General features: G+C 55.6%; 1 protein-coding gene across 1 annotated transcript; it reads left to right on the top strand.

Moving 5' to 3' along the window:
• Positions 1 to 14,180: 14,180 nt before the first annotated feature.
• LOC108511658 (receptor-like kinase TMK4) lies at positions 14,181 to 18,303 on the top strand. The gene is made up of 2 exons (XM_017845235.3): positions 14,181 to 16,353; positions 17,750 to 18,303. The coding sequence occupies exons 1-2, from the start codon at positions 14,181 to 14,183 to the stop codon at positions 18,202 to 18,204; spliced, it is 2,628 nt and encodes an 875-aa protein (XP_017700724.2). The 3' UTR covers positions 18,205 to 18,303.
• The last annotated feature ends 6,350 nt before the right edge of the window (positions 18,304 to 24,653 follow it).

Here is a 24,653-nt window from a genome sequence, read left to right as displayed (position 1 = left end):
CCGCTTTGTACGGTTGATACAGGAGATCGTGGGCAGCATCGGGTACAGCCGTTGCAGGGAGTAGTGGAGCAGGAGGCCGCGGCGTGCCTCTGGAGAATAGCTTGTCGTTATCAAAAGATCTCCGACTCGGGGTCGGAATGCTGGATCATAGGGCAGCCGACCCGGGGTCGGGCTGCGAAGCCGAGGAGGTCCGACTCGGGGTCGGAGTGCTGGATCATAGGGCAGCCGACCCGGGGTCGGGCTGCGGAGCCGAGGAGGTCCGACTCGGGGTCGGAGTGCTGGATCATAGGGCAGCTGTAGCTTTCCTGGATACGCGTGCCGATCACGTGGGGCATGGCGGCTCAATTCCCCCATAACAGTAGCCCCCCACTTCCGAGCCTGGAACCAGAAGGGGAACAGGTGAAGGGAGCGATGTTTCGAGATTGCCGCCATCCTTCGGAGAGGCGCGCGCGCTTCAAGCTTCCCGCCTTCTTTATGGCGTATGGCGGTTGCTGCTGACCTGGCAACCGCCTCCCGCGGACGAGCCCGGCGTTCCCGACCCGGGAGTTCCTCCAAGCTGACCTCTTGTACCTTTCATTGTCTTTTTTATTTTTGTATGTCGGCGTTTTGCCCAATTGTATGGGCCTCGGCCCTGAAAATTAATGCACGTTGAATATTTCTTCATCTCGCCCTCGTCCTCTCTTTTTTTTTTTTTTTTTTAGCTCTTGGTTGCTTCTTGCTGACTTTTGATTCCCGAAGTTCTTCCGGCGCTAGGCCAGGCATCCGAGGGTTAAACCTCAGGAAACTCTTCCGGCGCTAAGCCAGGCATCCGAGGGTTAGGCCTCAGGAAATTCTTCCGGCGCTAAGCCAGGCATCCGAGGGTTAGGCCTCAGGAAATTCTTCCGGCGCTAAGCCAGGCATCCGAGGGTTAGGCCTCAGGAAACTCTTCCGGCGCTGAGCCAGGCATCCGAGGGTTAGGCCTCAGGAAACTCTTCCGGCGCTAGGCCAGGCATCCGAGGGTTAGGCCTCAGGAAACTCTTCCGGCGCTAAGCCAGGCATCCGAGGGTTAGGCCTCAGGAAACTCTTCCGGCGCTGAGCCAGGCATCCGAGGGTTAGGCCTCAGGAAACTCTTCCGGCGCTAGGCCAGGCATCCGAGGGTTAGGCCTCAGGAAATTCTTCCGGCGCTAGGCCAGGCATCCGAGGGTTAGGCCTCAGGAAATTCTTCCGGCGCTAAGCCAGGCATCCGAGGGTTAGTCCTCAGGAAATTCTTCCGGCGCTAAGCCAGGCGTCCGAGGGTTAGGCCTCAGGAAATTCTTCCGCTCGCTGGTCGGCCAAGGCTGGCGCAAGCCGAAGCGACCGGTCGGGGCTTCCGGCTAGTCTGCTCCCAGGATGATCATCGGGTTAGCCAGGCATCTGAGGGTTGTCAAGCCTCAGGGAAATTCCGCTCGTTGGTCGGCCAAGGCTGGCGCAAGCCGAGGCGACCGGTCGGGGCTTCCGGCTAGTCTGCTCCCGGGATGATCATCGGGTTAGCCAGGCATCCGAGGGCCGAGCCTCGGGAGATTCCACTCGTTGGTCGGCCTAGGCTGGCGCAAGCCGAGGCGACCGGTCGGGGCTTCCGGCTAGTCTGCTCCCGGGATGATCATCGGGTTAGCCAGGCATCTGAGGGTTGTCAAGCCTCAGGGAAATTCCGCTCGTTGGTCGGCCAAGGCTGGCGCAAGCCGAGGCGACCGGTCGGGGCTTCCGGCTAGTCTGCTCCCGGGATGATCATCGGGTTAGCCAGGCATCCGAGGGCCGAGCCTCGGGAGATTCCACTCGTTGGTCGGCCTAGGCTGGCGCAAGCCGAGGCGACCGGTCGGGGCTTCCGGCTAGTCTGCTCCCGGGATGATCATCGGGTTAGCCAGGCATCTGAGGGTTGTCAAGCCTCAGGGAAATTCCGCTCGTTGGTCGGCCAAGGCTGGCGCAAGCCGAGGCGACCGGTCGGGGCTTCCGGCTAGTCTGCTCCCGGGATGATCATCGGGTTAGCCAGGCATCCGAGGGCCGAGCCTCGGGAGATTCCACTCGTTGGTCGGCCTAGGCTGGCGCAAGCCGAGGCGACCGGTCGGGGCTTCCGGCTAGTCTGCTCCCGGGATGATCATCGGGTTAGCCAGGCATCCGAGGGCCGAGCCTCGGGAGATTCCACTCGTTGGTCGGCCTAGGCTAGCGCAAGCCGAGGCGACCGGTCGGGGCTTCCGGCTAGTCTGCTCCCGGGATGATCATCGGGTTAGCCAGGCATCTGAGGGTTGTCAAGCCTCAGGGAAATTCCGCTCGTTGGTCGGCCAAGGCTGGCGCAAGCCGAGGCGACCGGTCGGGGCTTCCGGCTAGTCTGCTCCCGGGATGATCATCGGGTTAGCCAGGCATCCGAGGGCCGAGCCTCGGGAGATTCCACTCGTTGGTCGGCCTAGGCTGGCGCAAGCCGAGGCGACCGGTCGGGGCTTCCGGCTAATCTGCTCCCGGGATGATCATCGGGTTAGCCAGGCATCTGAGGGTTGTCAAGCCTCAGGGAAATTCCGCTCGTTGGTCGGCCAAGGCTGGCGCAAGCCGAGGCGACCGGTCGGGGCTTCCGGCTAGTCTGCTCCCGGGATGATCATCGGGTTAGCCAGGCATCCGAGGGCCGAGCCTCGGGAGATTCCACTCGTTGGTCGGCCTAGGCTGGCGCAAGCCGAGGCGACCGGTCGGGGCTTCCGGCTAGTCTGCTCCCGGGATGATCATCGGGTTAGCCAGGCATCTGAGGGTTGTCAAGCCTCAGGGAAATTCCGCTCGTTGGTCGGCCAAGGCTGGCGCAAGCCGAGGCGACCGGTCGGGGCTTCCGGCTAGTCTGCTCCCGGGATGATCATCGGGTTAGCCAGGCATCTGAGGGTTGTCAAGCCTCAGGGAAATTCCGCTCGTTGGTCGGCCAAGGCTGGCGCAAGCCGAGGCGACCGGTCGGGGCTTCCGGCTAGTCTGCTCCCGGGATGATCATCGGGTTAGCCAGGCATCCGAGGGTTGTCAGGCCTCAGGGAAATTCCGCTCGTTGGTCGGCCAAGGCTGGCGCAAGCCGAGGCGACCGGTCGGGGCTTCCGGCTAGTCTGCTCCCGGGATGATCATCGGCTTAGCCAGGCATCTGAGGGTTGTCAAGCCTCAGGAGATTCCGCTCGTTGGTCGGCCAAGGCTGGCGCAAGCCGAGGCGACCGGTCGGGGCTTCCGGCTAGTCTGCTCCCGGGATGATCATCGGGTTAGCCAGGCATCCGAGGGTTGTCAAGCCTCAGGGAAATTCCGCTCGTTGGTCGGCCAAGGCTGGCGCAAGCCGAGGCGACCGGTCAGGGCTTCCGGCTAGTCTGCTCCCGGGATGATCATCGGGTTAGCCAGGCATCTGAGGGTTGTCAAGCCTCAGGGAAATTCCGCTCGTTGGTCGGCCAAGGCTGGCGCAAGCCGAGGCGACCGGTCGGGGCTTCCGGCTAGTCTGCTCCCGGGATGATCATCGGGTTAGCCAGGCATCCGAGGGCCGAGCCTCGGGAGATTCCACTCGTTGGTCGGCCACTTGTCGCTCGCCGCCCATCGGGGTTTCTCTGTGCCCAGCCGCGACCGTGTTTCTCCTCTCCTCCAAGCGTTGCCTGGGGGGAACACGAGAAGGGTATTAAACGCTAATTAATGCGTTACCTGGGAAATCGGATCGCCAGTTGCTGCTGGTGAGGAGTGTTAGTTGAGCGGCCGCGATACGCGGGTTCTTCGAGGAGGATGCGGCCTGGGCGCGAGCGGAGACACGTGGACCTAGGGGTATACGTCACCCGGATCGTCCTGCACAAAGAATGCGATTTAAGGAGAATGACGCTTAGGAAATCGCGGGGAGATACGCCTCGGGAGCCGGAACGGCTCCGGATTCAGTGCGCCTGCATTTATTGGAGCCACCCGTATCGGAACTACCAGGGGGCCGCAGCTTGGCTATAAATACAGGTGCAGGTACGATGGAATTTGCCAAGCCGGAGCTGCAGGTTGCCATGGATCGCGGACCTCCTCCTTGGCATATGACTGAGAGACTCCTGTCGAAGGAAAGGGGAGGCGCTCCCCTTACAACTTCAGCCAACTAGCCGTTTCATCTGGGATCAACAAGGAGGGTCTCCCCGGCGGAACTCCGCTCTAGGCGTTTCATCCGGGATCACATCTCCCCTCCTTGAAGTTCAGCCTCCCGGTTGAGCTCTGCGCCGGACGCTCAATCCGGGACCGCGCCTCCATATACTCTTCCCCCTTGAATCCCTTCTCTTCCCTACCACTGGGGAAGATGGGAATATCCTTTGGAGGCGGCGTTCCCCTGGGGGCAGCGGGAGCTTCTTCTGCGGCGGCTCCTCCTCTTTTTGGTGAGGTGCTGGATGGCGCCTCCGGTTAGAAGCACCCACTTCTGGTGGGACTGCAGCCGCCCTGGGTTGAGGGTTTGGGTCCCCACCTCTTCTTTACTTTCTTTACTCCCTAATTCCCCTCTGGAAATTCCTTGTAATCACACGAGCACGCCACTGTAACCAGAAATTATTGAAATGAAAAGTATTGCACCTTTTTAAATTGTCTTTCTGGCCTTGTTGTTCTACTGGTAATACATCCGCAGGTTAGCGGAATTCCAGCCCCTTGGAATTTCTCGGCCATCTAGGGCTTCCAACTGGTAGGAGCCAGGTCGGTTTACCCAACGAACTTTATACGGGCCTTCCCAATTTGGCGCTAGCTTCCCACCTTCCGTAGGTTGAGATGCCTTAGCTCGCCTCAGCACCAGATCTCCAATTCTGAAAAGCTTCGGTCGGACTTTGGAGTTGTAATATCGGGCCACCCTCTGCTGATACATTGCCATCCGTACCTGAGCCATTTCCCTTGCCTCTTCCAAGAGATCCAAGTTCCCTCGGAGTTGCTCTGAATTGGCCTCGGGTCGGTGCGCGGCCACCCGAGGCGAGGGGAGTCCGAGCTCCACGGGGGCAACGGCTTCCGTGCCATAGGTTAGGCTGAAAGGCGTCTCTCCAGTAGGAGTCCGTTGTGTGGTCCGATACGCCCAAAGGACATTCTCGAGTTCCTCGACCCAAGCTTGCCCCGTCCGGCCGATCCGCGCTTTGATACCTTGGAGGATTGTCCGATTTGTGACCTCGGCCTCGCCGTTGGTTTGGGGATGCGACACGGATGTGAACCGATGCTCGATCCCGAATTCCTCGCAGAAGTCCCGGAAGTGCTTGTTATCAAACTGTCGACCGTTATCCGAGATGAGGACCCGAGGTACTCCAAATCGGACAATGATGTTCTTCTTCACGAACTTCCGGACTTGTGCCTCCGTGATGGTGGCCAGTGGCTCTGCCTCCACCCACTTGGTGAAGTAGTCGATGGCGACAATCAAAAATTTCCGCTGGGCCGAAGCGACGGGGAATGGTCCGAGGATATCCATTCCCCACTGTGCGAAGGGCCAGGGCGCGGTGATTGGCGCCAAGGGGACAGAGGGGACTCTCTGGACGTTGGCGTGGCGCTGGCAGGCGTCGCATTTCCGCACGTGGTCCTTCGAGTCCTCCAACAAGGTCGGCCAATAGTAGCCTTGCCTCATGATCTTATGCGCCAAGGACCTAGCCCCCAAGTGCGATCCGCAGATGCCTTCGTGGACTTCGCCGAGGGCGTAGGCCGCTTCCGCGGGGCGGAGGCACCTTAAGAGGGGGGCGGTAAACGAGGTCCGATACAGCCTCCCTTCATAAAGTACGTAGTGGGCGGACTTCTTTACAAGCCGCCGGGCCTGATCTTCGTCTTCAGGGAGGATTCCTTCGGCGAGGTAGGCGACGAGCGGGTCCATCCAAGACGGCTCCGGATCAATTGCCATCACCGCTCCAGCCCCGTCAATGCTCGGGGCATCCAGGGTCTCCAGGTAGATTGCCCTCGACAAGCTGTGCGCGTCTGCGTCCACTAGGCGGGACAACCTGTCGGCCCTGGCATTTTCGCTCCTCGGGACCTGCTGAATGTCAACACTGCCGAGGTCGGGAATGAGTGTTTGCACCTTCCGGACGTAGCTCTGCATGGTCGGGCTCCGCGCCTCGAACTCCCCTCGAACCTGCCCGACCACCAGCTGGGAGTCGGTGAAGACTTTCAGACGCCGGATGCCGAGCTCCTTGGCGAGTTTGAGTCCCGCGACTAGGGCCTCGTACTCCGCCTCATTGTTGGTCACTGGAAATCCGAACCTCAAGGCATACTCGGCTATCACTCCATCGGGATTGGTGAGGACCAGCCCAGCCCCTCCACCTTCAGGGTTCGACGACCCGTCAATGTGGAGCGTCCAGATCGGGAGATCGAGGCTGGGTGTCTCCGGCGGCTTAGGTTCCGCCTCCTGCACAGTGCACTCAGCGAGAAAGTCCGCGAGCACCTGGGCCTTGATGGCTGGTCGGGGCTGGTAGCGGATGTCGAACTCACCAAGTTCTACTGCCCACTTCACCAGCCGTCCCGCATTCTCTGGATTGCTGAGAATCTGCCGCAGTGGTTGATCGGTCAAAAGGGTGACAGAATGAGCCTGGAAATAGGGGCGAAGCCTCCTGGTCGCAGTCAGCAGCGCGAAGGCGATCTTCTCAGCCTTCGTGTACCGCGTCTCGGCATCCCGGAGGACTCGGCTGATGTAGTATACAGGCTTCTGAAGTCTTGCCTCTTCCCGAACCAGTACTGCGCTGACTGCGGTTGGGGAGACCGCCAGGTAAAGGTAGAGCATCTCCCCCTCTTGCGGCTTGGACAGCAGGGGAGGAGACGCCATGTACTCCTTGAGCTGGTCGAACGCCGCATGACATTCGGCCGTCCAGAGGAAGTCTTTTGGGCGCTTCAACACCTTGAAGAATGGTTGGCAGCGTTCGGCCGACTTTGCCACAAATCGTCCGAGCGCGGCGACCCTTCCAGCGAGCTCCTGAACCTCCTTCACTTTGGTCGGAGGGGACATATCTTGGATGGCTTTGATCTTGTCCGGGTTGGCCTCGATCCCGCGCTGGTTGACAATGAAACCGAGGAACCTCCCGGCCGAAGCACCAAAAGCGCACTTCGCTGGGTTTAGCTTCATGCGAAACTTTCGCAAGGTGGTGAAAGTCTCCTCCAGATCTGCAATGTGCTGGTCTGCATGGCGGCTTTTTACCAGCATATCGTCCACGTACACCTCCATATTCCGGCCGATCTGCTCCTTGAAGATTTTATTGACGAGGCGCTGGTAAGTGGCGCCAGCGTTCTTCAGACCGAAGGGCATTACCTTGTAACAGTACAGCCCCCGGTCTGTTATGAAGGCAGTTTTCTCCTCGTCCTGTGGAGCCATCATTATTTGGTTGTAGCCGGAGAAGGCGTCCATAAAAGACAGTAGCTGATATCCGGAAGTCGCGTCGACCAGTTGGTCTATCCGTGGAAGCGGAAAGCTATCCTTGGGGCACGCCTTGTTCAGGTCGGTGTAGTCGACGCACATCCTCCACTTCCCGCTCGCCTTCCGGACAAGTACGACGTTTGCCAGCCACTCGGGGTAGCTCACCTCTCTTATGAAACCTGCCTCCAAGAGTTTGTCTACCTCCTGGTCGACCACCCGGATCCGATCCGGGGCACAGTGTCTCTTCTTTTGCTTTACTGGTCGGTGGGTCGGGTCGACGTTGAGGGCGTGAGAAACGACCTCCGGGTCGATCCCAGGTACATCGGCCGCCGACCAGGCAAACACATCTGCATTGGCTCGGAGGAATTCCACTAACCGGAGCCGAGCTTCCAAGTCGAGGTTGGCACCGACCCGGACCGTGCGGTCCGGGCGGCCTTCTTCGAGGGGAACTTCGATTACGCCCTCGGCCGGCTCCCCGTGCCGCAAGGCCACTTCGTCTCTGGCGTCAAGTGACTCGACGCTTAGGGCCTCCATGGGCTTCTTCCCTTTGAGAGTTGCTAGGAAACACTGCCGTGCGGTCGGCTGGTCACCTCGGACCTCTCCAATCCCGGCCGCTGTGGGGAACCGCATGAGCAAATGGTAGGTAGAAACCACCGCGCGAAGGGCGTTCAGTCCGGGTCGTCCGAGGATAGCGTTGTAGGCCGAGGGGACACGGACGACCAAGAACCCGAGCCGCACCGTGGCTTCTGCGGGTGCAATGCCCGCAGTCACAGGCAGCTCGATGACACCTTCGGCCGAGATAGCGTCTCCAGTGAATCCTATGAGGGGGGTGGATGTTTTGTGCAACAATTGTCGGGAAAAGCCCATCTTTTGGAAGGCCTCGTAATACAAAATATCAGCTGAGCTTCCACTATCCACAAGAACACGCCTTACATCATAGTCCGCCATAGTGAGAGAGATCACCATGGCGTCATCGTGGGGAGTCTGAACCCCCTTTACATCTTCATCACAAAAAGTGATTACATTTCCGACCCGCTGCCTCTTCGCGACGGCCACTCCTGATACTTCCGCCGAGCCCCCTGCGTTCCTCACGGGCCGAGAGCAGCCCCCAGTGATGGTGTGGATCACTCCCGCAACGGGTCGATTCTGCTCCCGAGGCTCCTGAGGGGCCGGGTCGGCTGGACGCGGGTCTGCGGGGGGACGTCGGTCGTTTACATATCGACCGAGACGCCCTCGGCGAATGAGAGCCTCGATCTCGTCCCGAAGCTGGAAGCAGTCTTCGGTATCGTGGCCGTGGTCTCGGTGGTACTCACAGTACGCCCGAGAAGGCTTCCTCCCAGGGATCTTCTTCATCTGCCTCGGGACCGGGAGGTCCTCCCGCCCCTTGACCTCCATGAGGATCTGGGCCCGGGGGGCCAGGAGTGGGGTGTACCGGTTGAAGCGTCGGTGCGGAGAACGAGGGCGTGTGGCGCCGTGGTTCCTTGCTGGTGACGGGCTTCTGCGCCGGCGTTGAGGCGTCGGGCTCCTCCTCTGGGGTGCCTCTTTTCGCCTTTTCTTCCCGGGCTTTAGAGGGGCCTCGGCGGCCTCCTTGTTCCGGTGGGAGGCTGCCTCCTCGGCGTCTGCATACTGGTTTGCCCGAGACAACAGCTCCGGGAAGCTCCGCGGCAGGCGTTTGTCCAGGGAGAAGGTGAGTCTGCCCTTCCGGAAGCCTCGCTTCAGGGCTGAGAGAGCCACCTCCTGGCTCAAATTCCGGACCTCCAGTGTTGCCTTGTTGAAGCGGGTGAGATAATCCCGCAGGCTCTCTCCCTCGTTCTGCCGGACATCGAAGAGGGAGTCGGAGACCAGTCTTCGCCGGCTACTGACGGCGAAATGGCTGATGAAGAGACGGGTGAACTGGTGGAAGGACTGGATGGAATTAGCCTCCAGGCCGGCGAACCACGCCCTTGCCGGGCCGCGGAGGGTCGCCGGGAAGGCCTTGCAGAGGAGAGGATCCGATGCTCCATGGAGGAGCATAAGAGTCCTGAAACTCTCCACGTGGTCCCGTGGGTCCGCCGCCCCGTCGTAGGGTTCGATCGCCGGCATTTTGAACCCCGGCGGGTTTAGGGTTCGCAGGATCCTTGAGGTAAGCGCCGGCTGGGAGGAGATTTCCAAGTCGGCGAAGGGATCTTTGGAGTGGCCCTTCAGGACCTGGAGCTGTCTGTGGAGATCGTCCACCCGCCGGTCCAGGGAGCGCGACCGGTGGGTGGGAGACAAGGAGCGGCGCGAGGGGGACCGACTGGAGTGCGGGCCCCTCGAGGACTGGGGTGTCTGAGAACGCGCCCGGGTCCGCCTCTCGTACCCCGCGCAGCTCCGATGAGAAGGTCCTGGCAGAATGGACCGCACTCGAGAATCCTCCCCGCGCCGGCGCTCCTCTCCATGGGAGAGGAAGGAGCGCGTGTTGTGAGGAAGAGGCAAGTGCTCGGGGAGCAGCGGCTCCTGAGCCCGCTGCGGCACCCGAGAGATCACACCCTGCAGATTCTGCACTGCCTCCGCGAGGGTGCGAACCTGCTGGGCTAGCTGGTCGAACTGAGCAGGTTCGACCGTCTGAATGGGAGGAGAAGCGGTGGAATGCTGCTGAGAGTGTGTTGGGGACGCAGCAGCCTCCCGGCCAGAGGCGCGAGAGGCTCCGCGACCGGAAGCATTGGAAGCTCCGCGACCACCTCGCCGTGCCATTACGATCGTTCTGAGATTCGGTGCCCTCCTTCTAGCGCCAACTGTTGCTGGTGGTCCAAACCGAGAACGATTGACACGACGGTGTGAACGGGGTTCTGCCTGAGTTGTCTTGGTTGGTGCTGGTTGCGCTCCACCTTCCGCCAAGGAACCTGCAAACAAGCCTTGCACCACCACCAGGGTGGTGATGGCCCTCCGACGGTCAAGTCAGAGGAGATTGGAGGAGGAGAGATGATAATCACAAGTGGGAGAGAGTGCTCTGGGAGGTATTGCTTACCCCCCCCTTCTCCCCCCAGCCGCCTATATACCTGGCTGGGAGGTCTCTCAGGGGGGTTTGTCGTCGTGGGGCACGATAGAATGGCCACTGACATGGCCGTTACGGGGCGTCGTGGAGCAGCGCTGGGTACGGTCATGGCAGGGCGTAGTGGAGCTCCGCTTTGTACGGTTGATACAGGAGATCGTGGGCAGCATCGGGTACAGCCGTTGCAGGGAGTAGTGGAGCAGGAGGCCGCGGCGTGCCTCTGGAGAATAGCTTGTCGTTATCAAAAGATCTCCGACTCGGGGTCGGAATGCTGGATCATAGGGCAGCCGACCCGGGGTCGGGCTGCGAAGCCGAGGAGGTCCGACTCGGGGTCGGAGTGCTGGATCATAGGGCAGCCGACCCGGGGTCGGGCTGCGGAGCCGAGGAGGTCCGACTCGGGGTCGGAGTGCTGGATCATAGGGCAGCTGTAGCTTTCCTGGATACGCGTGCCGATCACGTGGGGCATGGCGGCTCAATTCCCCCATAACAGGAATTACACATAACTTTCTCAGAAAAGTAGATGGTCAAGCAAATATAAACACTCTGGCAATCTGTCACTTTCTCATAATCAACCAAATATACCAAAAGTACTTTCCTATACATTCTCTTTCCAGAATCTACTTTTCAGGAATCATATTTCTATTAGGAAAAATGCTTTCTGCGAACCAAACGAGCTCATAGAAATTTTATGCTCTTGCAGCATCTTTACATGAAGAAGTCCCCAGGTACTACCCACCAAAGATGAGGAAGTTGTTGGAGAAGTCCGGATGCAGCTTCAGACAGTCTCGGGCTCAATACAAATTAATTCTTCCAAAGGATGTGGAATCCACCTCAGAGGCGGGCTGTGTTGGCTAGTGGACATGCAGCACACACCAGGAGCCTGGGGTATATTCAGTCTGAAACCCACACTTGCAACGTTGTCATCTGGGGCGATTCATCCACAGACTCAGAAGCAGAAGAGCCGGAATTGCCTATCTAGCCTAGCCTCAGGATGATCACATTGGGAGACTCCTCCAGCGAGTCTGAAAGTGAAGAAATCCCTCCACATTCCCCCTCCAACCTTGGAAGCTTCGAAGGCCGTCTGGAGAGGCCCAAGAGTCACAAGTCAATCTGAAGAAGTCCCCATTGGGTCATGAGCGATAACATTCGGAACCGCTAGACCTAAAAAAAGAGCCCAAGAATCACCCCAATCAGGGGAAAGTAATGCCTTTCACCAAGCTTTGAATGCCGGGCTTTTTTTTTCTCTAGGGACTAACTAAGGTTATGCCAATTAAAATCTCCCTCACTCTCTCTCTCCTCTGCATGATTGCCAAGGGGTTTATTGCCATTACCAACAAACTTTATTCCATTTATATGTTGTTAGCAATATTTATAGGTTATTTATCAGGTGTAATGTCACAACCCAAAACCTCACCTAAAAAGGCTAGCTAGAACGTATATTTGGATTTTTCGATCATGTATAAGTATCTAAGGTTTACTCAATGCATAGCTGATTTGGGACTAAATACATGCCCACACGAATTCTCACATAAACCTTCATGGGCGCCTAGCTCCGGTCAGACCCTTCGATGGTTATGTCAGAGAGAGTTTTATGATGCAGGAGAAGGAGAAGAAATCCAATAGCAGCATCGGAGAGGTGAGAGTCTTGCACCTTTCATGTGGAGGTTTTGCGTCTATCTATAGCTATGGAATTTGGGGTTCCTTGGGTCCTGCTCCAACTATCCGAGGTCATGAAGTAATTGTTAAGGAACGTGCTGCAACTGCATAGGATCATGCCATAACCATCCAAAGTCGTGTTATAACCATCTGGGATCATTATTATAGGCTTTAATTCTTGTTGTAGTGAAAGAATCGCGCCTACATTCGAAGCAATAGAGGGCCATTGGCCGAGGTAAGAGGGCTTTGGGCGGCCTAAGATGACTATCAAACTAAATGGCTATTTGATTGAGCTGCGAGACTTGATTTGGCGCCTCAAGCGACGTGTGATCTAGGAGGTCAATTGCTTTTAGTTGGCTCGGCCCAACTATTAGGGCGGTTAGAGTCGAATTGGCCTAATTATATTAAGAAGTTGTAGCGTATCCCGGTTACTATGTCAGTTGTGAGTTCGTCGAATCTGACCATGCTCCATCATGCAGCATCAAATCTTTTAGCAGGGGCAAGTTGGCTACGTGATCTTTGATTTCTCTACTTGTAGTCACCTGCTTCTGGCAAAGCGTACAGAATACCAGCAAGTGGCACAAAGAACCATCGATTGATTTTAACTCTGCCTCTCAGTCACACAGGAAAATTGCAACTTCAAACCCATCACAAGAGAAGGGACAACAAAAGGGCTCAAGCAACAGCAGGAGCAGCAGCAAAGGCAGATCTTTATTTACAAATATTTCCGTGTTCCTGGAAGCCATCATGCCTAATTTCTTAAACAAGCTATAGAAGGTCGAAAGATGGTAAAAATTTAGCGGCTTATAGCGATTACAAGCTGAGTTTGTAATCGTAAATTGATCTTTTCTGACGATTTGAGTATGTCTGAATAAACTTGGGTTTTCGCAGCTGGGGCTGCCAGTTGTTCGACACCTCGATGCCAGGAGCGGAGTTGAGAGCAGTCTGGTCTGGATTGTACTACGTTCGGCGTGCCTTGTAGGGGAGAGTGGTCTTTCTGGAGAACGATTCTGCGATAGTCAGCGGATGGATTCTGCAGGTTTCGGGGGGAGGAGGGTCGGCGATTACTATCCACTACTGAGAGATATTTGGGCCATAGTTAGTGATGGAATGGTGCTTTAGGCGAAGCATGTGTTTAGAGAGGCCAATAGAGCCCGTGGATTGGGTGGCGTCCTTTGTTTTTGTTTTTTGTTTTTTGCTGAAAACGGGTTTTCATACAATTAGTGTACGAATACACTCAATAAATTTCAAAAACACTAACTCGCGGAGTGCCAATGGCAACTCCCCCTCCTCCGCCTAGAGGGTGTACCCTGAGTAGTGAGCCGCAAAGGTAGCCACCCAGTCGGCCGCCCCATTGGCTTCTCTAAATATATATTTGGCCTCGACGGCCACCCCATCCCTCGTATCATCCCTATATTCCGAACCAAGGGGTGGTCTGTGCTCACACCCCTCAGCCTCTCCTGGATCCATCCGATAACTGTGGCTGAATCGTCCTCGCATGTCGAAGACCGGCCGAGGCCTCTCGTAGCTCTACCCTTGGAATCGACGTGCCCGAACAATTGGCAGCCACCTACTGCCACCATCCTGGAGTGCGGGTCCCGTATCACAAAGCCCGCACCACCTTGCGCGCCTCCATCTAGTACCGATCCGTCGAAATTGACCTTGAGGAAACTCGAAGGTGGAGGTTTCCAGGTGAAGAACACCATCTGAGGAGCTGCCTGAGTAGAGAGGAAACCCCAGGTATCCCGAGCTATCAAAGATCCATCTGAAGAGGACATGATCTCAAACGTCTGTGACCGAAGTAGAGGTCCATGTGAAGAGGGTGGTGTCCTTTGTTGCCAACTACTCTGGAGACCATCTTTGGATGGGAGAGGTGGAGTTGCCGAGTGCTCTTCGTGATGTTTTGCTTTTTGACTTTTGTGGCGGTATCCGTACACGTTATATATGATATTACCGTTTTCACATAAAAAAAAAAAAAAAACTTTACCCACCTGTTGCAGGAATCCTAGCAGCCGTACATCATCATGCATGGTACGTATTTCAGATGAGAGAAGGTCCGCCCATCTCTCCGCCTCACCCGCCGTTCTTTGGTCTTCTCTCCGATCTTCCATCCACGAAAACATACCACGAGCGAAGCCATTATTTCCTCTCTCTCTCTCTCCCCCTCCCCCTCCCCATGCCTTCACAATGGGGAACGAAAAGAGCCCCTCTCCATTCCCTCTGCTCCTCCTCCTCTTTCTCTTCCCTTCTCCCTCTCTCTCCAATGACGGCGAAGCCATGCAGGATATCGCCAAGAGCCTGAACGTCCCCGACTGGAAGTCCACCAATGGCGATCCATGCAGCTGGCCCGGGGTCAGCTGCGAAGGCGGGAGCGTCGTCGGAATCAACCTCAAGTCCAAGGGGGTCTCCGGCGGGCTCTCAGGCTCCATCTCCAAGCTATCCTCCCTAAAATCCCTCCAGCTCCAGGGAAACCAGATCAGAGGTGATCTCCCCTCCCTCGCCAATCTCGCCAGCCTCGAGAGCGTCGACATCGACGGCAATGCCTTCACCGCCATGCCTGCCGATTTCTTCTCCGGCCTCACGAGGCTCCAATTCGTGACGCTCGACAGGAACCCGTTCAAGCCGTGGTCCATTCCGGATGACGTCTCCAGGTGTGAGAATCTCGTGCGATTCTCCGCCTCCAAGGCCGGCGTCACCGGCAACATCCCGGATTTCTTCGGCAAGATGCCCAAATTGCAGATGCTGTCACTTTCCTACAACACCATGAAAGGCGAGATTCCGGCGTCCTTCAAGGGATCCAACATCCAGTCTCTCGTACTCAACAATCAGCTGGATGGCTTCCAGCTTACCGGGAGCATCGACGTGATCGCATGGATGACCCAGCTGTCTGTAGTCTGGCTGCAGTCAAATGGGTTCACAGGGCCCATCCCGGATCTCTCGAAGCTCGCCTCCTTGAGCGAGTTCAATGCACGAGACAACGCACTCACAGGAGTCGTCCCCTCGTCCCTGACCTCGGCTACCACTCTCAAGCTTGTCACCTTATCAAACAACAAGCTCCAGGGGCCCGTCCCTAAGTTCGCCGGCGGAGTGAAGGCCGACGTCGAAACGGGCAACAAATTCTGCGTCGGCGGCGCGACGGAGCAGTGCGACCCGAGAGTGACGAAGCTGCTAGAAGTCGCGGCGGGCTTCGGCTACCCGGCGGACCTCGCAGAATCCTGGGAGGGGAACGACCCCTGTAAAAGTTGGCAAGGCGTGACCTGCTCTGGCCAGGAAATCGTGGTCCTCAACTTCGCAAACCGGCATTATCCAGGGTCCATCTCTCCCGCCATTGCCGACTTCGCCTCCTTGCAGAAGCTGCTTCTGAGCAACAACAGTCTTTCCGGCCGCATACCTGATAGCTTGACCAAGCTGCAAAAACTGACGCTTGTCGACGTCGCCAACAACAACCTAACAGGAAAAATACCGAAATTCCCCCAGGGCGTGGTGCTGAACGTAGATGGCAACCCCAATATCGGCAAAGAACTGGGTTCTTCCGGAGGAGATTCTGCTAAAATTGCAGGGATAGTTATAGCTGTCTTATTTGTTATAGGGTGCTCGGCAGCTGCTTTGTTTTACTATATTAATCATCGAAGGAAGCACAAGAAATTTGGGAGGGTCTCCTCACAAAACCTTCAGGATGAGCCAGAATTGGTGAAGATAGGAATGATGGGAATGAATTCAAAAGATGGAGGCTGGAATGGAGGGCACACTCAAAGCAGCACTGGGAGTACAGTCGACCCGCAAGGCATGTACATGCCGATACAGGCCGTTCGTAGCGCCACAAAAGATTTTAGCGAAGACAACATTATAGGAAGGGGTGGATTCGGAGATGTCTACAAAGGGCAGCTGAATGCGACGGCGATCGCTGTGAAGAGGAACAGGGCTGGCTTAATGGGTAAGAAGGGGAATGAAGAGTTCAGAGCAGAGATTGATGTGCTGCAGAAAGTAAGGCACAGGCACTTGGTTGCCCTTCTAGGTTACTGCGACGATGGTGATGAGAAGCTATTGATCTATGAATACATGCCGGGGGGTACCTTGGAGCAGCACTTGTTTGATCATAGTGAGACTGGGTTCTCTCCTCTTACTTGGAAGCAGCGGCTGGTTATAGCTCTGGATGTGGCTAGAGGGGTGGAATACCTTCACAGCATGGCCCAGGAGAGCTTCATCCATAGGGACCTGAAGCCCTCCAATATACTACTGGACAATGACAAGCGAGCTAAGGTTTCAGATTTTGGATTGGTTAAGCTTGCAGTAGACAGGCAGAAGTCGATGATGACTCGGCTGGCCGGCACGTTCGGATATCTCGCGCCCGAGTATGCGAGTAAGTATTTTGTTTTTGATCCTTAATTCCATAAGATAGTGTTTGAATGCATTCTATCTGTTCCAGCAAAATTTGCTGGTTCTTTGCTTTCTGTTGTTTCCTGCACACTGGATTAAATACAGGGAGACTTATAGAAGTTGCTTCTTGACTCAACAACTAGTTAGTTTTGTTTTGACAGCATCAGTCTCTCCAATCTTGTGAACCACTTTAATTTGCATAGACTACATCTCAATGTAGGCATCCTAGAATTGAGCTACTAACCAGCTCTAACAAATCAATAATTATTATCATAAGACCACATTGAGTAAAAAATGCTGCAGTTCTTGTTCTCTTTGTGCCTTGTTCTCGGGTTTGAAAGATTTGGCATTCCAGTAACCATGGAGTTTGTTAACGATCTCCTTGGAAGGAAAAAAAAGTGTAGGATTACGTACGTTGTAGTAAAATTTTGATCATCATTTTTTATACCCTTCTTGTTATTGATCCTCATAAGTAGATTTATTGAAGTTTTTGATGTGTTGCTTGTGATATGCTCTTCTTTCATGTCACTATACTCTTCCCTATTTAGCTTCATCCATGTCCTACAAATATTTGTCTTGTATGTAATCCCATAAGTTTGCGCCTAGAGTTCAGAGTTGTCGCATCAAGCCAACAAAACGACCTGGAAAATTTTCTAAAGGAATTGGCAAATGAACGCAATCAACGTTATTTTGATAAGTGGTAACATCATTATAGAATAATTAACAGTATGTTTCTCTCAATCTGAAGGAACATAATAATCTTATCCATGTTTTCTGCTTTAGTATTTTATTGCTGTAAGATCTTATAGATACTAAACAAATTAATATATGTGTGTCTTCTTGTTTTCTGTTCTTCTGTAGCAGTTTCAGGGCACTGTAGTTTGACCAAGTAGGCATGATTGTTCTCAAAGTTTACTGCCCAAAACTCATCACCCTGAAATTAAAGAATAGGCTAGAACTGACTTTAGAAATACTTTATAATCAATATATCAACTCCCAAGCATGACTATATATATCCTTCAACTCATCTAAAACTTCTAAATCCTGTACTAATTATACTCAAGAGATTGATTCAAACACTTACTTGGTTGCTCTGGATAACTAGTCAATGCAGTTCTGAGTCCCTTGAATTCAAACTTGTTTCATGTAAACTGCATCACCCATTCGCATGCTCACCTAACGTGCATATACATACTTACGTCTCTGGCTTGCATGATGCGAAGAGAGACCATTCTATTCTAGTTGGTATAGTAGGCTTTATTTCGTGGTTTAAGTCATGACATTGTCGCTGCTATTTATGTATTTTGACCATGTTGATCATCTGCAATTACATGCCATGAATAATATCATGATGGGTTTACATGATGGTTTTCTTGCAGTCACAGGAAAAGTGACAACCAAGATTGATGTTTATGCGTTTGGAGTTATATTAATGGAACTAACTACTGGAGAGAGGGTGCTCGATGACACCCGCCCTGATGAAGACACCAATCTGGTGCATGTCTTCCGAAGAAATATCCTCGACAAGAAAAACTTTTTGAAGTCATCTCCAGATCCAACTCTCGATCTTGATGAAGAAGATCTAATAAGCCTATGGGAAGTAGCAGAACTTGCACGATACTGTACAGCCCGCGAGCCTTCTCAAAGGCCAGACATGAGCCATGTCGTAAACAAGCTGGCTTCCTTGGTGGAACAGTGGAAACCCAGCAGCTGTGACGAGGATGGCGACAGCGATCCAAGAATGTCTCTTAGAGGAGGACTTGAGGAATGGCAAAATAGTGATAGCGGATTCACTGAATGGCATTATGGAGGTCCAAGCATTACACATGATTAGAAGCAAGTGAAGGCTGTGGTGTTGTTGTTGTAGTACAACTATTTTATGTGTTTGTTCCAACTGGGGGTGAGGAAGCCTCTCTTTCAAGTTTTTTTTTCGCTTTCTCCCCTTTATCCTGCATCTCTAGGATCTAGAGCTTGTTTCCATTTCCCTTGTTATACTTTTATTTGACACCATAACGAAATTAATGGCCATTAGCCCAATTCAAACCTGCACCAGATTTTTTCTTCGGAATATAATTTTTCTGGTTAGTATCGTCCAATATCAGCCATTGATGACAAAGGTTTTATTTAACTGTATCTTTGTTTGTTGGATAAATGTTAGGCATGGCCGGGTTGTGCAAATTTGTGACCTCCAAATTTAGGTCCTAGATGATTTATACAGTTCTAGTACGAATATATTCAAAAAGATCAGAAAATAACAAATCACAAAGCGTTCTATGCAACTTTTTCTTCCCAACCCACTGGGGACCCCCGAAGTGACTAGCTATGTTCAAGGTCATCCAGTCCACGGCCCCATTAGCTTTTTTGAATATGTACTTAGCCTGAAAGGCCATGCCGCCACTGATCATGGACTGGATGAAGCAAGGGGTGTTACCCTCCAACGCTCTATTGCTGAGTTGTTTATTAATGGCATATAACGTTAGGATCCAAATTAAGATTCCCCAAAGAATTGCTTGCTTGGGACAATTCATCGGTTTAAAGTGTAGTGGAGTTAATTGGGTCAGGATCTTTTCCCAGCGAGTCCGCGTGTCCTGAGGTCGTTGAACCAATTGGCGACATTTTCCCGCCGCCCCCTAACCCGACGCCGTCAACCGCGCTTTCCACTGGAACGCCGCCACGAGCCACCGTCTTCCATCATTTCGCTATCCGTTGCCACGTCACATCCTAGACAAACCGGACGGGAGGGTCCACGAAATGGACGGCGTTGATAAGGGCAGACTGAGAGCGGAACATTAGAGAGTCGGTCTCCAACGCGCAACGGGACCGGACTCCCTGCAAATTAGGAGGAGAAAAGGCCAAGAAGTGAACATGAAGGACAGGCGGCGCTGCCGTGGAACGCGGCGGCGACTCCGTGCTCGTGGCTGGGCGTGAAGTGCGACGGCGGCCGCGTCACCGTGCTCCTTCTCCCGGGCTCCGGCCTCATGGGCCAATTGCCCTCGGCAACCTCACGGCGCTTCGGTCGGTCAGCCTCCGCTTCAACGCCCTCTCCAGCCCCCTCCCGCCGGACCTCGCCGGCTGCATGGAGATCCGGAGCGTCTATTCCTATGGGAACCGTTTCTGCGGCAGGATCCCCGCCGGCTTGTTCTCCCTCGGAAAGCTCTTCCTTCTCAACCTCGCCAGCAACGACTTCACCGGCGGGATCTCGCCTGCGTTCGACACCCTCACGCGCCTCAGGACGCTGTACCTCGACCGCAACTGGCTCTCCGGCGAGATCCCTGACCTCTACCTCCGGAGGCTCGTCCAGTTCAACGTCTCCTTCGTGGGCCGCTTGGCGCGTGCCCCTAATACAAATCCAAAGGACATGAGTTTTTTCAGCTTGCCTCCATGCAGTAGCGGTGAACAAAGCCGGCCAGTCAGTGCTTTATTTGAGATAACGCAATAATTATGATGGATAGTTAATATATTCATGGAGGTAGGTGGAAGCATGGTACATGGGAAGTATTGCTGTTGGTTCTCGCCTTAAAGACTAAAGAAATTGTGGGTTCTACCATCTTGAATCTTCAAAAACTTTCGCTATAAGGATCCTATTTATGCAAATGAAGTAACGGTGGTGGTGACTAGATTGCAAACTAAGCTATAGGATTCTTAAGATAAATATAAAATTCAACCAGTAAATAACGATAAAAATTTTATTATTCCGATGATCATAAAAGATCCGTGCTATTGTTATAACATGATATTTATAAGTGGCTCCTCTTAACTGCTCACATTAGTTACACTATTTAGTTTTTGTTACGGGGGAACTAAGCCGCCATGCTCCACGTGACCGATACGCGCGCCCATGAAGACTACGGCTGTCCTTTGATCCAGCAATCCGACTCCGAGTCGGACATCTTCGGCTCCACAGCCCGACCTCGAGTCGGCTGCCCTTCGATCCAGCAGTCCGGCCCCGAGTCGGACATCTTCGGCTTCACGGCCCGACCCCGAGTCGGCTGCCCCTTAATCTAGCAATCCGACCCCAAGTCGGATATCCTCAGCACCGCAGCCCGACCCCGGGTCGGCTGCCCCCTGATCCAGCACTCCGACCCCGAGTCGGAGATCTCTTGATAACGACAGGCTGCTTCCCAGAGGCACGCCGAGGCCTCCTGCTCCACTACTCCCTGCAACGGCTGTATCCGATGCTGTTCCACGATCTCCTGTATCAGCCGTACAAAGCGGAACTCCACTACGCCCTGTCATGGCCGTACCCAGCGCTGCTCCACGACGTCCTGTAACGGCCATGTCAGTGGCCACTCCGCCGCGCCCACGATGACAAACCCCCCTCAGAGACCCCCCAGCCAGGTATATATGCGGCTGGGGGGAGAAGGGGGGGTAAGCAATATCTTCCAGAGCACTCTCTTGCTTGCGATTATCATTTCTCCTCCTCCTCCAATCTCCTCTGACTTGGTCGTCGGAGGGCCCCCACTACCCCAGTGGTGGTGCGAGGCTTGCTTGCAGGTTTCCCGGTAGAAGGTGGAGCGTAACCAACACCAACCAAGACAACTCAGACGGAACCCCGTTCACACCGCTGTGTCAATCGTTCTCGGTTTGGACCACCAGCAACAGTTGGCGCTAGAGGAAGGGACTGATCTCAGAGCGATCGTAATGGCACGGCGAGGTGGTCGTGGAGCTTCCAATGCCTCCGGTCGCGGGGCCTCTCGCGCCTCCGGTCGGGAGGCCGCTGCGTCTCCAACACATTTTCAGCAACACTCCACCATTCCACCCCCCATTCAGATGGTCGAAGCCGCTCAGTTCGACCAGTTAGCCCAGCAGGTTCGCACCCTCGCGGAGGTAGTGCAGAACCTGCAGGGTGTGATGTCTCGAGCGCCACAGCGGGCCCAGGAGCCGCTGCCCCCCGAGCGCTCACCTGTCTTCCTCAACCCGCGCTCCTTCCTCTCCCATGGGGAGGAGCGCCAACGCGAGGAAGGTTCTCGAGCACGGTCCATTCTGCCAGGACCTTCTCATCGAAGCTGCGCGGGGTACGAGAGGCGGACCCGGGCGCGTTCTCCGACCCCCCAGTCCTCGAGGGGCCCGCACTCCAGTCGGTCCCCCTCGCGCCGCTCCTTGTCTCCCACCCACCGGTCGCGCTCCCTGGACCGGCGGGTGGACGATCTCCACAGACAACTCCAGGTCCTGAAGGGCCACTCCAAAGATCTCTTCGCCGACTTGGAGATCTCCTCCCAACCGGCGCTTGCCTCGAGGATCCTGCGGACCCCAAATCCGCCGGGATTCAAAATGCCGGCGATCGAGCCCTATGACGGGGCGGCGGACCCGCGGGACCACGTGGAGAGTTTCAGGACTCTTATGCTCCTCCATGGAGCATCAGATCCCCTCCTCTGCAAGGCCTTCCCGGCGACCCTCCGTGGCCCAGCCAGGGCGTGGTTCGCCGGCCTGGAGGCTGACTCTATCCAGTCCTTTGACCAGTTCACTCGCCTCTTCATCAGCCATTTCGCCGTCAGTAGCCGGCGGCGATTGGTTTCCGACTCCCTCTTTGATGTCCGGCAAAACGAGGGAGAAAGCCTGCGGGATTACCTTACCCGCTTCAACAAGGCTACATTGGAGGTCCGGAACCTGAGCCAGGAGGTGGCTCTCTCAGCCCTGAAGCGTGGCTTCCGGAAGGGCAGACTCACCTTCTCCCTGGACAAACGCCTGCCGCGGAGCTTCCCGGAGCTGTTGTCTCGGGCGAACCAGTATGCAGACGCCGAGGAGGCAGCCGCCCACCGGAACAAGGAGGCCGCCGAGGCCCCTCTAAAGCTCGGGAAGAAAAGGCGAAAAGAGGCACCCCAGAGGAGGAGCCCGACGCCTCAACATCGGCGCAGAAGCCCGTCACCGGCGAGGAACCACGGCGCCCCACGCCCTCGTTCTCCGCACCGACGCTTCAACCGGTACACCCCACTCCTGGCCCCCCGGGCCCAGATCCTTATGGAGGTCAAGGGGCGGGAGAACCTCCCGGTCCCGAGGCAGATGAAGAAAATCCCTTGGAGGAGGCCCTCTCGAGCGTACTGTGAGTACCACCGAGACCACGGCCACGACACCGAAGACTGCTTCCAGCTTCGGGACGAGATCGAGGCTCTCATCCGCCGAGGGCGTCTCGGTCGATATGTAAACGACCGACGTCCCCCCGCAGACCCGCGCCCGGCCGACCCGGCCCCTCAGGAGCCTCGGGAGCAGAATCGACCCGTCGCGGGCGTGATCCACACCATCACTGGGGGCTGCTCTCGGCCCGTGAGGAACGCAGGGGGCTCGGTGGAAGCATCAGGGGTGGCTGACGCGAAGAGGCAGCGGGTCGGAAATGTAATCACTTTTTGTGATGAGGATGTAAAGGGGGTTCAGACCCCCCATGATGATGCCATGGTGATCTCCCTCACTATGGCGAACTATGATGTAAGGCGTGTTCTTGTGGATAGTGGAAGCTCAGCTGATATTTTGTTTTACGAGGCCTTCCAAAAGATGAGCTTGTCCCGGCAAGTGTTGCACAAAACATCCACCCCCCTCATAGGATTCACTGGAGACGCTATCTCGGCCGAAGGTGTCGTTGAGCTGCCTGTGACTGCGGGCGTTGCACCCGCAGAAGCCACGGTGCGGCTCGGGTTCTTGGTCGTCCGTGTTCCCTCGGCCTACAACGCTATCCTCGGACGACCTGGACTGAACGCCCTTCGCGCGGTAGTCTCTACATACCATTTGCTAATGCGGTTCCCCACGGCGGCCGGGATTGGAGAGGTCCGAGGTGACCAACCAACCGCACGGCAATGTTTCCTAGCAACTCTCAAAGGGAAGAAGCCCGTGGAGGCCCTAAGCGTCGAGTCCCTTGACGCCAGAGACGAGGTGGCTTTGCGGCACGGGGAGCCGGCCGAGGGTGTGATCGAAGTTCCCCTTGAAGAGGGTCGCCCGGACCGTATGGTCCGGGTCGGTGCCAACCTCGACTCGGAAGCTCGGCTCAGGTTAGTGGAATTCCTCCGAGCCAATGCTGATGTATTTGCCTGGTCGGCGGCCGATGTACCTGGGATCGACCCGGAGGTCATTTCTCACGCCCTCAACGTCGACCCAACCCACCGACCAGTAAAGCAGAAGAAGAGACACTGTGCCCCGGATCGGATCCGAGTGGTCGACCAGGAGATAGACAAGCTCTTGGAGGCAGGATTCATAAGGGAGGTCAGCTACCCCGAATGGCTGGCAAACGTCGTACTTGTCCGGAAGGCGAGCGGGAAGTGGAGGATGTGCGTCGACTACACCGACCTGAACAAGGCGTGCCCCAAGGATAGCTTTCCGCTTCCACGGATAGACCAACTGGTCGGCGCGACTTCCGGATATCAGCTGCTGTCTTTCATGGACGCCTTCTCCGGCTACAACCAAATAATGATGGCTCCACAGGACGAGGAGAAAACTGCCTTTATAACAGACCGGGGGCTGTACTGTTACAAGGTAATGCCCTTTGGTCTGAAGAATGCTGGCGCCACTTACCAGCGCCTCGTCAATAAAATCTTCAAGGAGCAGATTGGCCGGAACATGGAGGTGTACGTGGACGATATGCTGGTGAAGAGTCGCCATGCAGACCAGCACATTGCGGATCTGGAGGAGACTTTCGCCACCTTGCGGAAGTTTCGCGTGAAGCTGAACCCAGCGAAGTGCGCCTTTGGTGCTTCGGCCGGGAGGTTCCTCGGTTTCATTGTCAACCAGCGGGGGATCGAGGCCAACCCGGACAAAATCAAGGCCATCCAAGATATGTCCCCTCCGACCAAAGTGAAGGAGGTTCAGGAGCTCGCTGGAAGGGTCGCCGCGCTCGGACGATTTGTGGCAAAATCGGCCGAACGCTGCCAACCGTTCTTCAAGGTGTTGAAGCGTCCGAAAGACTTCCTTTGGACGGCCGAATGTCAAGTGGCATTCGACCAACTCAAGGAGTACTTGGCGTCTCCTCCCCTGCTGTCCAAGCCGCAAGAGGGGGAGATGCTCTACCTCTATCTGGCGGTCTCCCCAACCGCAGTCAGCGCAGTACTGGTTCGGGAAGAGGCAAAGCTCCAGAAGCCTGTGTACTACATCAGCCGGGTCCTACGGGATGCCGAGACGTGGTATGCGAAGGCGGAAAAGATCGCCTTCGCGCTGCTCACTGCGGCCAGGAGGCTTCGCCCCTATTTCCAGGCTCATCCTGTCACCCTCTTGACCGATCAACCACTGCGGCAGATCCTCAGCAATCCTGAGAATGCGGGACGGCTGGTGAAGTGGGCAGTAGAACTTGGTGAGTTCGACATC

Source organism: Phoenix dactylifera, unplaced genomic scaffold, assembly GCF_009389715.1.
Source record: "Phoenix dactylifera cultivar Barhee BC4 unplaced genomic scaffold, palm_55x_up_171113_PBpolish2nd_filt_p 000261F, whole genome shotgun sequence".
Taxonomy (NCBI): domain Eukaryota; kingdom Viridiplantae; phylum Streptophyta; class Magnoliopsida; order Arecales; family Arecaceae; genus Phoenix; species Phoenix dactylifera.
This window is presented reverse-complemented; position numbering and strand designations above follow the sequence as displayed.